General features: G+C 40.3%; 1 protein-coding gene across 6 annotated transcripts in view; it reads left to right on the top strand.

The window, feature by feature from the left end:
- Positions 1-16,007, top strand: part of LOC113051720 (voltage-dependent L-type calcium channel subunit beta-2-like) — a 29,075-nt gene extending 13,068 nt beyond the window's left edge. For 2 of the 6 annotated variants that reach the window (XM_026215698.1, XM_026215697.1), the window contains exons 6-13: positions 235-593; positions 2,081-2,161; positions 2,956-3,014; positions 3,689-3,798; positions 5,730-5,881; positions 11,480-11,575; positions 11,681-11,875; positions 14,436-16,007. In XM_026215698.1, the coding sequence (XP_026071483.1) occupies positions 235-593; positions 2,081-2,161; positions 2,956-3,014; positions 3,689-3,798; positions 5,730-5,881; positions 11,480-11,575; positions 11,681-11,875; positions 14,436-14,924 (1,541 nt within the window). In that variant the 3' untranslated portion in view covers positions 14,925-16,007. The remainder of the gene's footprint in view (positions 1-234; positions 594-2,080; positions 2,162-2,955; positions 3,015-3,688; positions 3,799-5,729; positions 5,882-11,479; positions 11,576-11,680; positions 11,876-14,435) is intronic. The other 4 variants (XM_026215703.1, XM_026215701.1, XM_026215700.1 and 1 more) reach the window with 2 other exon arrangements.
- Positions 16,008-17,202: the final 1,195 nt, after the last annotated feature.

Here is a 17,202-nt window from a genome sequence, read left to right as displayed (position 1 = left end):
ATTACATTCAGTTCATGTTTAAGTATTAGCACTTAAGTACTCTTTTAAGTATGCTATCTTTTTTTTAAATACCATGTTTTTACTCTAATGCTGTGTGCTTCAGTGAATAACTGTAATTTATTGTCTGATAAATGATTGATGTGTATTGTCTATCTTCACATTGTGTATGAATTCCCCGTGTGTTTTGCTGAGGATCATATGTACGTGTGTGCGTGTGTATATATGTGTGTGTAGCTGTGGACATAGACGCTGCAGGGTTAGATCCAGAGGAGAGTGACCCTCCTCCCCATCAGCGTTCACCCAAAGCCAGCCCAAACACAGTAATACCCCCTTTAGCCCGTGAGAAACGAATGCCTTTCTTTAAGAAGGTAAAGCATGCCGATGGACGCTCCCTCGCTCTGAATCTGTCCCGTCACAGCAGCATCACGCAGAGCCTGTTTCGCTTGCCACCGTTCAAACATCCATGTCAGCTTATTCCACTCACTTTTTCTTGTCTCTGTTCCTCTGTATCCCAATCCTTCACACTCCCATGGTCTTTTCTTTTTGTCTGTTCCCCTTCCTCCTTTCCTTTAGCTAAGCAGAGGCACAAGTCGGTAAGTCAGGCCTCTCAGAGAGACGTGTGGTCAGTGGATGCTGAGGCCTGCAGTGGCTCATTCCTGTCATGCAGTACTTACAGTTTATTAATTATAACATTGTTATTTAGACGATGGCAAGAAAATTAATAGGGTGTCTATGAGGACTGAAACTCCTCAGTGAGAAATTTACATGATGGTTTCAATCTGATAAGATCATTTTTTATATATATACTAGAAAAGTTTTATTGAAAGGAGTCATTTATGCTCACCAAAGCTGCATTTATTTGACCAAAGACTGTAAAAACACTAATATTGTGAAATATTATTATAGTTTCAAATATCAATTTATCAAATCTAATTTATTCCTCTGAACAAATCTGTATTTTCAGCAATCATCAGAATTCAGAAATTATTCTAATATATTGATTTGCTGCTCAAGTAACATTTCTGATTATTATCAACGTTGAAAACAGTTGTGCTGCTTAATATTTTTTTGTGGAAACTGATAGAAATGGTTTTATTCAGCAAAGATGCATTAAATTGATCAAAAGTGAATGTAAAGACATTTATAATGTAACAAAAACATTAAACGTTCTTTTGAACTTTCTATTCATCTTAAATATAATAATAATAATCATAATCATAAATATTAAGCAGCAAAAACTAGTTTTAGCATTGATAACAATAAGAAACATTAATGATTAAGCACCAATAATAATTAAGCAGTAAATCAGTTTATTAGAATGATTTCTGGAGGATCATGTGACACTGAAGACTGGAGTAATGATGCTGTAAATAAGAGCATTTTTTATTGTAATAATTCACAATATCATTGTTTATAATATGCAGCCTTGGGGAGTGGAAGATACTTTTTCCAAAACATAAAAAAACAAATCCTTGCAATTATGGGACTAGAAAATGTACAACATAGTAGGAATGATCAGATGGCCACTTCTTAGTAAACACTTCACCGTGTGGGTCTCCCTTCTGACATTTCTCTGTTACACAGCTTCAGATTTGCCTGTTTGTGTGTGCATGGTTAACCAATAAGATTACTGATGGTACAATTGCATACAAAATAGTATAAATAATAATTTTCTAATTTGCTTGTTGTAAAAGTCTGATAATAACATACCATTTTAGCAAACCTCCCAATATATAATAAACAATTTTTTTCTTTTTTCTTTTGGGTGTCAAACTTAATTTGAGTTTAGGCAAAACTAATACATTAGTTAACTTTTGAAATGCATTCAACATTGTGCTTAACCTGCAGTCTAACTAAATGCAGAGGACATTTTTTCTTAAATTCAATTCTGAAATAATTAACAATGGAGCAATGTAAGAGCTGGACATTCTTATTAAATTTGACACTTCATAATAGTATTTTTAACCAGATCTTTTCTCTTTTCTCTCTCCTAACTTTGATTGTGAAGTGTGTGTTCAGTGTTTGTGTTCTGTGCGCACACTGAAGAGGTTAATGGTGTGTGTTTTGTGATGCCGTACAGACAGAGCATGTTCCTCCATATGACGTGGTGCCGTCTATGAGACCCGTGGTGCTGGTGGGACCGTCGCTCAAGGGCTACGAGGTCAGCTGCTGCAGAACCCATTGTGACTTCATAGAGGAGATATAAAGGGTTAATTCACCCCAAAAATTAAAAGTGGAATTATCTACTCTATACCCTCATGCCTCTCAAGCTGCTCTTTGCCATACAATTAAACTACTGACAAAACATTGCAAACATAAGTTGTTTAAGGGAAATCACTGGAGAAAAACAAATGGTGCAGCAATCACTAGTACATTTAACAAATGATAACAAAGTAACTTTTCAAGTACCAAAACTCTAATTGTAAAATGTACTCCAATAATCTGTTTTATTCACAACTTTGTAAAATCACTTTGTACAGTGTAGTTAATTAATAACATGTCCATGCACTTTTCACGCAGAAATGCATTTAAATGTAGACACATTCAGATCTTTGTAGATACAGTAGGTAAATGTGATAAATGTGGTAAACGACAGATTAATAATTTAAATAATATAATATTTCCATTCTGTGTGACTTTTTTTTTTTTAACTGGGACTTTGCTAATGTCACCTGACAAAAATGATACGGGCTTCCAGTGACAAATAGTTGAGTTGGTAAAGACTGGACTTTCATTTTATAAAAGATAGATTTTCAGACATGCACAGTATTTGAGTGCTTATATTCTGACTAAACATTTTCCCAGTCTCACATGAATTCTTATTACTTTACATTTACACTTAACTGTAAAGCATTTAGACTTATGTTGACTCTATGAATGTTAAGCAAAAAAACTCAAGTTTAATGTAAAAAAGGGACAAAAACCTAACATGATGCTTTTTTTGTGTGTAAACAGGTAACAGATATGATGCAGAAAGCGCTGTTTGACTTTCTGAAGCACCGTTTTGAGGGGAGGTGAGTCTTTAAGTGGTTTTCTTCCTCCTCGAGCCGCTGTTGGGATCGTTTATATATTTGTGTGTGTGTGTGTGTGTGTGTGTGTGTGTGTGTGTGTGTGTGTGTGTGTGTGTGTCACGTGAGTGTTTGAGGTTACTTTAAATAGTCACATCTCATTGCCTTAGTTGGCCATGCTGGTGCCTGCAGCTTCCCTTAGCTGCAGTTTCCCGAACACAACTGTGCAGGATTTACAGTATGACAGTTTCAATTATATATCTTTTTGGTGAATCTGAATGAAATCAGAATTTTTTTTTTTTTTTTTTACAAACTTAGTCCTGGACAAAGTTATATGTGGTTTGAAATTAAAATGCATTTTAGTTTGTTGTTTTTGCATGTATGTTTCCGTCATCTTTTCAGCATCATTACTCCAGTCTACCATGTGCAATGGTAGTGTATCATGGTCTCCACAAAACAAAAAAATGAAGCAGTACTACTGTTTTAAACATCGATAATAAAAACAGAAATAAAAATGCATGCTATATATATATATATATATATACATTTTTTCATTAACCATTTAATACAATATACTCATGTACACACATGTTGGTGCATTGCAGTTAGATTTAAAGCACTTGCATTTAATTAGCATTTGCAGTTAACGCTGTGAACGCTCCTTGTTTTGTATAATTCAGGATCTCGATCACGAGGGTGGCTGCTGATATTTCTCTGGCCAAGCGCTCTGTGATCAACAACCCCAGTAAACATGCCATCATCGAGCGCTCGAACACACGCTCCAACTTAGGTGAGAGAACCAGTTTGATGCTTTGGTGTGAATTACTAAAAAAGGATGTAAATCTTATCTCAAATGATGAGATCTACAAAATGTTCTTTTTTTGCACTCGACCTTTTTTTTTTTTTTTGCATTCTTGCTTACATTAATTTAATTATCTTATACAGTCTTATACTGTTGAATTCTCAGTATCCAGAGCACGACATGTGCACACTCTCACACAAGAGAAGATATTTGTTCTAGCTTGTTCTCAAATCTGGAAATTATTTTAAACAGTTTAAGCAGTACAATTTTTTGGTCATTCTGATATAAATAAATGTGATAAATATCACAAATATCTGCATTCCAACAATTTTTTTTTTTTTCAAATAATAAGTACAATAAGTTTATTTTTTGCTTATATACTGTGTATCAATGCTTATTATGAAATTCAATGCAGGCAAAATACTACAACAAAATACTCTTTTTGTTTTACTGAGTTGGTAAATTGGTAAAGTTGACTTGTAAATTTGTCTCTAATTAGTGGTTTCAATCAATCAATATAACAGCTCAATATCGGCTTACAGAATTGGTTGGTTCTTGTTCTGTGAGTTGAAACAGCTATTTAATCTTAATTTGCCTGATTGAAATGAGATTACTGACAATGAAACAAAGATTCACAAGAAAGTGCTGTCCCAATGAATTGTACTTTAAGATAACCTTATTGTTTTTGTTAGGAATGATTACTGAAATGTAGCGTTTCAACAAATGTACTACAATAATTATTAATAATGAAATTGTAATCATTGAATTATTAAAATACAGTAATAAGCCCCAAGAAGCAGTGGTTTACAGTGATTTTATAACAGCCGTGCCTTAAACCCCCTTGCTGTTATAAATTCACTGTAAACCACGGCTTCACGGGGCTTATTACTTTTATAAAATGTTTATTCCATATATGTAGTAGGGTTTCACAAAATAATAAATTATAAAATAATAAATAATCAAAACAGTATTCTTCCACCAAACAATGTAGTTCCTCAGAAACAGCTGTGGTCAATCAATCAATCACCTTTATTTATATAGCGCTTTAAACAAAATACATTGCGCCAAAGCACTGAACAACATTCATTTGGAAAACAGTGTCTCAATAATGCAAAATGATAGTTAAAGGCAGTTCATCATTGAGTTCAGTTATGTCATCTCTGTTCAGTTTAAATAGTGTCTGTTTTTATTTGCAATCAAGTCAATGATATCGCTGTAGATGAAGTGACCCCAACTAAGCAAGCCAGAGGCGACAGCGGCAAGGAACCGAAACTCCATCGGTGACAGAATGGAGAAAAAAACCTTGGGAGAAACCAGGCTCAGTTGGGGGGTCAGTTCTCCTCTGACCAGACGAAACCAGTAGTTCAATTCCAGGCTGCAGCAAAGTCAGATTGTGCAGAAGAATCATCTGTTTCCTGTGGTCTTGTCCTGGTGCTCCTCTGAGACAAGGTCTTTACAGGGGATCTGTATCTGGGCTCTAGTTGTCCTGGTCTCCGCTGTCTTTCAGGGCAGTAGAGGTCCTTTCTAGGTGCTGATCCACCATCTGGTCTGGATACCAGCAAAGTGGTTGCCGAGCAACACACAGAAGTAAACAAAGGTGTATGTTTGTAGTGTAATTTACAACAGCTCTGAACGTGGCTCAGCCAATCAGAATCAAGGACCGGAACTCTCGGTTTTATAATTGGAATTTTTAAAAATGGAATCAAAAAGAGAACCGATTCCTTATGATTTCCTTCCATAACTATGTGGCTTTTAAATAGTTTCTTTTTTTTTGAATTCATTACATTTCACGTTATTTACACCCCATTATTCTTTCTGAATTGTAATCGTAGCTTAATTGTTTCCAGTGGTTTGGTTCTCTCTGAGTGTGTGTGTGTGTTCGTGCGTGTGCGTGTGTGTGTGTGTGTGTGTGTTTATAGCCGAGGTTCAGAGTGAGATCGAGAGGATCTTTGAACTGGCTCGCACGCTGCAGCTGGTGGTTCTTGACGCTGACACGATAAACCACCCGACTCAACTGGGAAAAACATCTCTTGCTCCAATTATTGTCTATGTCAAGATCACCTCTCCACAGGTACACACACATATAATAATATACTTAGTCATATACTTAAATCCTATTTAAAAGGGTCGAAAAAGCACACTTGAGTACAATTTTATTTTTATTTATTTATTTTATTCTATTGTCTATGAAATATGGTTAAAGTACTGCTGAATGTGCGGACAAGCATTTATGGTACGGTAAAATTTACTTTAATGTCATTTCAGTTGAAAATTCAGTATGTCATCAAATGTGTTTGTATTTACACATTTGTAATAATGGAGTGGCAAATGCATTATATTATATAAATTATAATCAAGTACTTTACATGTGCTTTAGTGTGTTAGTCAACACATGTCAGGGTTAGGCAAGGAGGAACTCAAGTGCAGACAGGGAATCACAAAACAAGGGGTTTATTTACAAAAAGGGGAAAACAAAACCCACGAGGGGGAAAACACGGAGCAAGGTAAAGACTAAATAACTAAAACAGGACTGGACTAACAAGATAAACAAGGACTCTAAATACTAACTATAAACAAACACTCACGGTAATACAAACACTTCTTTAAGGAACAATCACAGAGTGGAACAATCACAGGTACAATGAACCGACGCAAGACAGAGCACACTAGGAGATCTAAATAGGGGGAACAATCAAGACACGACAGGTGGCACAGATGGGACAATCAAGACACGACTAGGTTAACAAGGGGGGCGGGGCAAGGGAACGAGACAACACAAGCACATGGCCCAAAGACAAGGCCATGCGCTTGTACACAAAACACGGGTCTGTCATGATCCTGCCTCAAGACTAGGAAAAATCGAGGACACGAGGGCAGAATCATGACAGAACCCCTCCCTTAAGGAGCGGCTTCCAGACGCCCCTCAAGGGAACATCAAACACGAGACATGACTGACATGACGGACTGGGACACCGACACAAACCAACAAGACATGACAAATAATAACAACGGCAAACATGAGTACACAACAGCAGGGTTGGGGTGACAAATCAAAAAAAACAAACAGGGAAGGGGAGGGGGCGGGACCACAAAGTTCATGGGGGACAGACCAGGGCGGGTGGGAGGGGTAGGAATCTTAGGAGGACAGGACAAAGGCTGACGACGGGGGGTACGGGCAGGTCTGGGTGGTGAGGGGCGGGGAGGGGTCTCGGGACAACTGACCGGGGACATGACGGGAGCAGACAAGGGACGCGGGGCAACAGTTCCGGGACGCGGGGCAAGACCTACGGGACGCGGGGAGATGACATCTACTGGACACGGGGGGCCACATCAACGGGACACGGGGCCACATCAACGGGACACGGGGCCACATCAACGGGACACAGGGAGACAACGGCTGGACACTTAGGACTTCTGGGGACAGGGTCAGGGGACAAAACAGGACTGACGGGGACTTCTAAAATTTGGACAAGACGGGACAAATAATCAGAAAAAGCTTTAGCAGCTAGGATAATAGGCAGCTCCTTATGGGATGAGACCGACTGTACAAGAGTCTTTGCTGCAGAGTCGGCCGCGGCTCTCTCCTCCGCTCTCACGACTGCAGCTCTCTTCTTTGCCGGCTCGGGCACGCTCACTGTTGCTGGCTCGGGCACGCCCACCGCTGCTGGCTCGGGCACGCCCACCGCTGCTGGCTCGGGCACGCCCACCGCTGCTGGCTCGGGCACGCCAGCTCTCTCCGCTGCTGGCACGGGCACGCCAGCGCTCACCGCTGCTGGCACGGGCACGCCAGCGCTCACCGCTGCTGGCACGGGCACGCCAGCGCTCACCGCTGCTGGCACGGGCACGCCAGCGCTCACCGCTGCTGGCACGGGCACGCCAGCGCTGACCGCTGCTGGCACGGGCACGCCAGCTCTCACCGCTGCTGGCTCAGGCACGCTCACCGCTGCTGGCTCGGGAGGAGACAGGGTCACAGGACCGGCAGGCCCCTTCTTCTTCCTCTTCCTCCTCGGGCGCGGTGCAGAGGCTACAGCTGGGTCAGAGGCGGGTTGGGGGAGTTTGGTCTCGGACAGGGCAGACTTGGACGCCGAAGACTCTGAAGCCGACTCCCATGAAAACCGTCTCCCTCGCTTGTTGGGGAGACTGAAGGTAGTGGGAGGTGCCTCAGGACTCTGGGGGGGACTTGCCTGATCCCCCAGGGTTGCCACGGCCAGGACACGACCCTCTGGGACCGTGGGCAGCTGGGTAGGTGGGGTCCTCTGGGGCTCCTCCTCTCGCCCGCTCGCTCCAGAACGACCTCCCCTGGTCCCCCGGAACACCACAAGGCGAGAGCCCTCAAAACAATCTCGCTGGCTGGCTGATGCCATCCAGCATTGCCTCCTGTCTGCTGAGTTCCTTTGTGGTCGGTTCATTCTGTCAGGGTTAGGCAAGGAGGAACTCAAGTGCAGACAGGGAATCACAAAACAAGGGGTTTATTTACAAAAAGGGGAAAACAAAACCCACGAGGGGGAAAACACAGAGCAAGGTAAAGACTAAATAACTAAAACAGGACTGGACTAACAAGATAAACAAGGACTCTAAATACTAACTATAAACAAACACTCACGGTAATACAAACACTTCTTTAAGGAACAATCACAGAGTGGAACAATCACAATCACAGGTACAATGAACCGACGCAAGACAGAGCACACTAGGAGATCTAAATAGGGGGAACAATCAAGACACGACAGGTGGCACAGATGGGACAATCAAGACACGACTAGGTTAACAAGGGGGGCGGGGCAAGGGAACGAGACAACACAAGCACATGGCCCAAAGACAAGGCCATGCGCTTGTACACAAAACACGGGTCTGTCATGATCCTGCCTCAAGACTAGGAAAAATCGAGGACACGAGGGCAGAATCATGACAGAACCCCTCCCTTAAGGAGCGGCTTCCAGACGCCCCTCAAGGGAACATCAAACACGAGACATGACTGACATGACGGACTGGGACACCGACACAAACCAACAAGACATGACAAATAATAACAACGGCAAACATGAGTACACAACAGCAGGGTTGGGGTGACAAATCAAAAAAAACAAACAGGGAAGGGGAGGGGGCGGGACCACAAAGTTCATGGGGGACAGACCAGGGCGGGTGGGAGGGGTAGGAATCTTAGGAGGACAGGACAAAGGCTGACGACGGGGGGTACGGGCAGGTCTGGGTGGTGAGGGGCGGGGAGGGGTCTCGGGACAACTGACCGGGGACATGACGGGAGCAGACAAGGGACGCGGGGCAACAGTTCCGGGACGCGGGGCAAGACCTACGGGACGCGGGGAGACGACATCTACTGGACACGGGGGGCCACATCAACGGGACACGGGGGGCCACATCAACGGGACACGGGGGGCCACATCAACGGGACACGGGGCCACATCAACGGGACACAGGGAGACAACGGCTGGACACTTAGGACTTCTGGGGACAGGGTCAGGGGACAAAACAGGACTGACGGGGACTTCTAAAATTTGGACAAGACGGGACAAATAATCAGAAAAAGCTTTAGCAGCTAGGATAATAGGCAGCTCCTTATGGGATGAGACCGACTGTACAAGAGTCTTTGCTGCAGAGTCGGCCGCGGCTCTCTCCTCCGCTCTCACGACTGCAGCTCTCTTCTTTGCCGGCTCGGGCACGCTCACTGTTGCTGGCTCGGGCACGCCCACCGCTGCTGGCTCGGGCACGCCCACCGCTGCTGGCTCGGGCACGCCAGCTCTCTCCGCTGCTGGCACGGGCACGCCAGCGCTCACCGCTGCTGGCACGGGCACGCCAGCGCTCACCGCTGCTGGCACGGGCACGCCAGCACTCACCGCTGCTGGCACGGGCACGCCAGCGCTCACCGCTGCTGGCACGGGCACGCCAGCGCTCACCGCTGCTGGCACGGGCACGCCAGCTCTCTCCGCTGCTGGCACGGGCACGCCAGCTCTCACCGCTGCTGGCTCAGGCACGCTCACCGCTGCTGGCTCGGGAGGAGACAGGGTCACAGGACCGGCAGGCCCCTTCTTCTTCCTCTTCCTCCTCGGGCGCGGTGCAGAGGCTACAGCTGGGTCAGAGGCGGGTTGGGGGAGTTTGGTCTCGGACAGGGCAGACTTGGACGCCGAAGACTCTGAAGCCGACTCCCATGAAAACCGTCTCCCTCGCTTGTTGGGGAGACTGAAGGTAGTGGGAGGTGCCTCAGGACTCTGGGGGGGACTTGCCTGATCCCCCAGGGTTGCCACGGCCAGGACACGACCCTCTGGGACCGTGGGCAGCTGGGTAGGTGGGGTCCTCTGGGGCTCCTCCTCTCGCCCGCTCGCTCCAGAACGACCTCCCCTGGTCCCCCGGAACACCACAAGGCGAGAGCCCTCAAAACAATCTCGCTGGCTGGCTGATGCCATCCAGCATTGCCTCCTGTCTGCTGAGTTCCTTTGTGGTCGGTTCATTCTGTCAGGGTTAGGCAAGGAGGAACTCAAGTGCAGACAGGGAATCACAAAACAAGGGGTTTATTTACAAAAAGGGGAAAACAAAACCCACGAGGGGGAAAACACAGAGCAAGGTAAAGACTAAATAACTAAAACAGGACTGGACTAACAAGATAAACAAGGACTCTAAATACTAACTATAAACAAACACTCACGGTAATACAAACACTTCTTTAAGGAACAATCACAGAGTGGAACAATCACAATCACAGGTACAATGAACCGACGCAAGACAGAGCACACTAGGAGATCTAAATAGGGGGAACAATCAAGACACGACAGGTGGCACAGATGGGACAATCAAGACACGACTAGGTTAACAAGGGGGGCGGGGCAAGGGAACAAGACAACACAAGCACATGGCCCAAAGACAAGGCCATGCGCTTGTACACAAAACACGGGTCTGTCATGATCCTGCCTCAAGACTAGGAAAAATCGAGGACACGAGGGCAGAATCATGACAACACATCAAAACAATGTTTAGTAAACAATAAAAGAAGTTAAAACAATGTTTTTATTAAAACTGATTTAAATGCACTTTAAATGAAAGCTTTTAACAAAGTGCACTTTTGCTAAATCAATCTACTTAGGCTTCAGATTCCTTGTGAATAGTAGTTCACTAGCATACTTTTAAAAAGGAGAACTTTTATGAAAATAATATACTATAAGGCCCAATCACAATTATATTTTATACCCCCTTTTATGCATGTTAATGACAATTAAATGAACTTGAGTGCTTTTTTGACCCACTTAAGAAGGACTTAAGTACACACACACATATATAGTTTGATATTATTATTTTGTCTTTAAAATGTAAAACTTAAATATTAAACTTTTGGTTTGACATTACAAAGTGCATGTTTTAAAAGAGTACTTAAGTAAAGAAAAAGTCTCTCTTAAAGTACACTTCAGTGGCCTTTTTATTTTATTAACGATGTTATCTGCAAGTAAAGTTTATATATATATATATATATATATATATATATATATATATATATATATATATATATGTATATATATATATATATATATATATATATATATACAAAATATTCAATAGGATTAAGCCGTTTGTTCACAGTGGTTCCTCTGATTGTCTATTAGCTTGTCTTTCTTCAACACTGATATGTTACTGGGATGTTGTTTCTGCTGTGTCCTTCTTTCAGGTTTTGCAGCGGTTAATAAAGTCTAGAGGAAAGTCTCAGGCAAAACATCTCAGTGTGCAGATGGTGGCAGCAGAAAAACTTGCCCAGTGCTCTTCAGTGAGTTACCTACTCACCAATATAATTACTTGAGATGAACCTCACTATCACACTTTCTTTGCCCTCTAACAGTTCACCTCACACACTCGTTTGTTCTCTATCCAGGAGCTTTTCGACATCATTCTTGATGAGAATCAGCTGGAAGACGCCTGTGAGCACATGGCTGATTTTCTGGAGGCCTACTGGAAATCCACGCATCCTCCCAGCGTCCCGCAGACAAACCCTCTGCTGGAGAAACTCACCACAATGGCTGCAGCCGCAGTCGCCTGCAAGGACTCACTGGCTAACCAGCAAACAAAGGTGCATATGAAACTCCAACCTGCACTTATATCAGCAAACAAAGAGAGAGAGAGAGGGCCGAAAAGAAACCATCAGTTTTCAGTCGAGAGAAAAACAGCAAATTCAGGGTAGGGCTGGACGATTAATCGAAAAGTAATCGAAACGGAAATTCAGAACCTCTAACCGGCGTAATTTTCCCATGTCGGTTATTTCGTTTTTTTAATCCTGTTAAAGCCCAAATTTTCTAAATTATGTCATCAATAACTTACCCTATGAATAAAGTTTATTTATTTTTTAATAAGCTGTAGACAGTTTATTCTATATGGAAAAATGCTTAATGCGAAACTTTGCGCGTTGCGTTTATTCACCACCACAGCTTCTTGTCTCCATTGTCAGCAAGCATGATTTGTGTTATTATTATATTATTTAAGTAAATATATTATTTAAGTAAAAAGTACTCTTTTCATAAGGGTTCCAATAAGTCAGATCTCTAAATTCCCAGGAAACTTAAACTTACTAAACTAAATTATAACACTACATGTTATAATATCCATGTTTTTTGTGAATGTCCTTATCATTCTGTTGACAAATACTGCTGCTTCTCAGACTGAGGAGGTCACTCCTGTTACAGATGAGTAGCCTCAGTCACGGTGAGTGTGTGTGTGTGTGTGTGTGTGTGTGTGTGACACTGAAGCTCAGTCATGCTTTCATTTGACCAAGATCAGAATAGAAAACCAAATTTTATTAGGATTTAGCTTGAAGGAATAACTCACCCAAAACGAAAACACTGGCATCATTAACTCACCCTCATGTCACTCTAAACACTTATGAATCACAAAAGAAGAATTTTCTCAAGCTGTTTTCCAGAGAAATGGAAATCGTTTATATGGGCTACTATTATGGTAATCTTGAGGTTTGTGTGTGTGTGTGTGTGTTTTTTTTATCTGGACAGTTCATGTTTATTATGTGCTTTTGTAAAAGAGCAGCATCAACATTCATTTTTCCACAGAAGAAAGAAAATACAGTTTTGAAATTGCATGAGGATGAGTAAATGAGGTCAGGTTTGGGTGAAACTTGTTTTTTTATATATATAATCTTAGTGTTTTGTTGACTTTTAGTTTTTTTTTTCTTTTTTTTTTTTTTTTTTTTATAATCTTAGTGTTGTGTTGACCTTTAGTTTTTTAAAGTTTTTTTTATTTTTTTTTTGTAACTGAATAAAAAAGGTAATTGCAACTTTTTCTCACAATTAAATTTTTTCTTAAATTCTGAGTTTATCGTGGAGTTCTGACTTTATAACACACGATTGCGAGTTATAAAGCCAGAACTGTGAGATATAAACTCACAATTTAAAGTCTCTCTCTCTCACAATTCCAAGAGTCAGAATTGCACGTTTATATCCCACAATTCCAAGAAAAAAGTCAGAATTGCGTATTTATATCCTACAACTCCAAGAAAAAAAGTCAGAATTGCGTATTTATATCCCACAACTCCAAGAAAAGTCGGAATTGCGTATTTATATCCCACAAGTCCAAGAAAAAAGTCAGAATTGCGTATTTATATCCCACAATTCCAAGAAAAAAGTCAGAATTGCGTATTTATATCCCACAATTCCAAGAAAAAAGTCGGAATTGCGTATTTATATCCCACAAGTCCAAGAAAAAAGTCAGAATTGCGTATTTATATCCCACAATTCCAAGAAAAAAAGTCATAATTGCGTATTTATATCCCACAATTCCAAGAAAAAAGTCATAATTGCGTATTTATATCCCACAATTCCAAGAAAAAAAGTCAGAATTGCGTATTTATATCCCACAAGTCCGAGAAAAAAGTCAGAATTGCGTATTTATATCCCACAAGTCCGAGAAAAAAGTCAGAATTGCGTATTTATATCCCACAATTCCAAGAAAAAAAGTCATAATTGCGTATTTATATCCCACAATTCCAAGAAAAAAAGTCATAATTGCGTATTTATATCCCACAATTCCGAGAAAAAAAGTCATAATTGCGTATTTATATCCCACAAGTCCGAGAAAAAAGTCATAATTGCGTATTTATATCCCACAATTCCAAGAAAAAAAGTCATAATTGCGTATTTATATCCCACAATTCCAAGAAAAAAAGTCATAATTGCGTATTTATATCCCACAATTCCAAGAAAAAAAGTCATAATTGCGTATTTATATCCCACAATTCCAAGAAAAAAGCCAGAATTGCAGGGAAAAAAATCAGAATTGTGAGAAAAATATTCAAATTTGTGAGAAAAAAGTCAGTTACCTTTTTATATTTATTCAGTGGCAGAAAATGGGCTTCCATATAGATCTGATGTGGTTTGAAGTGATTTGCAGAGATTTCAAAGTCTCAGTGTGTGTGTGTGTGTGTGTGTGTGTGTGTGTTAAAAAAGCTCTGCATTGAAGTGTTTAGTGTGTTTTTTTTTACACACTGCAAAACAATGATCTTTTTGATAACACTTTACAGTAAGGTTGCATTTGTAAACATTAGTTAACTACATTAGTTAAGTACATTTAGTTTGGGTTTGCAATCCATATAACTGCTTTATTCCATGTGCATGTTGCTAAAACAGGGAAGAGTGAGTGAGCAGACAGCAGAGAGATCAACGGACGACAAGACGGGCTTTTATGAGGACTACCATCATCATCATCACTACCAAACTCAGACGCAAGGACGTTTGGAAGACGACAACACTGAGGAGCGAGATGCTAAAGCTAACAACGACCGACAACTGAGAGAATGGAGAAGCGGTCACAAACACCACAGTCATCATCATCATCATCATCATCATCACCGCCACCATCACAGTCGCACCACGAGGACGCTTTCCAAACAAGAGACGTCAGAGTCCATGTATCCTGAGCCTCTTGCTGGACAAACACAGCCAAACCATCATCATCATCATCATCACCACCGGGGCGACAAAGAGAAGGAATACGAGCACAATGAGAGGAACAACCGGCAAAGAGGAAGGCAGAGGTCACAGCGAGACCCTCCTCACGAGCGGGACAGGAAACGAGGAGAGGAGGAACGGGCGAGAGAGCATTACATAGAGCAGTGACACACGTGCCACAAACACACCGACCTCAATCTCATGTGTAATGTACATGACACGTGTATATGACTTTTCTAAGAGTGGACAAATTAAATAAAGATAATAAGATAAATAATTTAATATGGCATGAATGTTGAAAATCTCTTTATTTATTTTTAATCCTCTTTTTTTTTTTTTTTTTTTTTTGATTTGCTTTCCTGGTCTTATTGAACAAATTATAGATGCATGTTAATGGGAATCTAATAACTTGTTCTGACTGAATTGTGTTTGGAGCAAAAATGTCACTGAAAGTGATAAAAATGGCAGAATATGTCCCCATATAGAAATCTGCTGTTTATTTCATCAGATGTACTTTAGGTCAAGTTAATTACTAAAATGTTATTCATTTTATTAGTTATTGTTATAATTTATTAAGGTTTGTTTTTGCCATAGGAATAGTTGTTTTTTTTTTTGTTGTTGTTGTTTTGTTTTTTGTTTTTTAAGTAAAAGCTACTATTTATCTCACAATTCCTTTTTTAAATTTTTAATTTTGAAAAAGAAAAGTCAGGAATATAAGATGTAAATAAGGTAATAACTGTGAAAAAAAGGTTTCCATTTGTTTTATTTATTTATATTTTCTTCTGTTGTCCAAAAAAACTTTTTTTGATATTACAAGAAAAATTGTGAGATAAAAAAAAGTGCAATTACCCTTATTTTTTTAATTCCATGGCAGAAACATTCTTCCATAATTATTATTATTATTTTGTTATTGAATACTGTGTTCACACATAAAGACATCATATGACATTTAAAAAAAAATGATCTATTGAATTCTCGATTGCATCTTCACTGCTGTCTGCATTTAGTTTGAAAACAGAATAGGGTATTTCTTTTATGTTGAGTGGATGTCATTTCAAACTGTTATTTAATGTTAATTACTTGTGTGTTAATGTTACAGAAGTGTGTATTGCCTTGCACATAGGATAAAGACGTTACAAAAACGATATGATAGTGTTGGTTTACTTCTCCAGCAGTGCTGTGCCATTTTAAACTGCCATCCTGACAAACTGGGAAACGGGAGATTTGTTCAATTAAAAGAAAACTGTTTGAGGTTCGTTTCCATCTGTATAGTCTTTGAACTGCTAGAGATATGACAGATACTCAAGATTATTTTAGGCTTTTGTTAGTGTTACTTATGATCAGTGATGCATTTATGCAGGAACTGCACTAAGTAGCAGAAATGTGCCATTTATATTCTCGTAAAAACAAACTTTGATTAATTTGGTCATATCAGTCATGAAAACTGAATTTCCATGATTTCTTTTGAAATAAAACTTTCAAATATAATTTGCGAACAGAAACAAGCTTCCCCATCCAAAAAAAGAATAATCTTAATTTAACATACCCAAACACAGGATGGTGAACAATTTGGTTGAATTCTGCCCTTTATTTATATAGGCTTCAGTTTAAATTTCATTGATAATATGCAATCAAAATTACATAATGAATAATTGTTGCACTGATATAAATACTGTGTTTGCTTTCCCCCATGCATTTTAATGCAGAAATTGAGAATAGACTTTTGTGCAAGCAAATGAGTAAAGAGTGCTGTCATCCACACAAATAGCGAACCTAAAAATTATAAAGCAATTAATCAGATTTCTTGAGTTGATTAAGCAATGCTATGCAGTCTCACATTTCTCATGAAGTTGCAAAATATTTATTATTTAAAAAAAGAGGTATCAAAAATATTATTGTTACTAATTTTTACATTTTACGATTATGAAAATTATGGCCATTATGAAAAATAAAACATTATTTGATGGTAACAAAGGCAATAGTCTTCATTAAATTATAAACGTTTGAAAGGGATGATCTAATTAAAAGTACATTTTGTTTCGTATTTTGGGAAATGTGCAAAAAGGGTGTTTATATATTTCCCATATTATATAGTCACGCTCTGCATGATTTAATAATAATAATAATGTTTAAAAAAGGATTTTCGCAATAAAAAAGTTGAATGAATCGTGGAAAGACACATCCACACATTCTGTAAATGTATGCGGCACCAGTGCTAGCCCGAAAGGCATCACCGTGAACTGATTTGCTTTGCCTTCAAATGCAAATCTCGCGACCAATTCTATAGTGTGTTTCGCAGGGAGATTGAGAATTTCTTGCCTCAGAAGCGGCTTGTTGTGTGCTGGAACTGTCGACATGACCATGCCATTGAACCGGGGTGGTCTGCGTTGAAATTGAAGCATGTAGCCATATAGCCATTTCATTGAAAAACCGTTACCACTGAAAA

The sequence above is a fragment of the Carassius auratus genome, chromosome 32, assembly GCF_003368295.1.
Source record: "Carassius auratus strain Wakin chromosome 32, ASM336829v1, whole genome shotgun sequence".
NCBI classification, from domain to species: Eukaryota; Metazoa; Chordata; class Actinopteri; order Cypriniformes; family Cyprinidae; genus Carassius; species Carassius auratus.
Note: the sequence above shows the minus strand (reverse complement) of the source record. Positions and strands in the feature narration are given on the sequence as shown.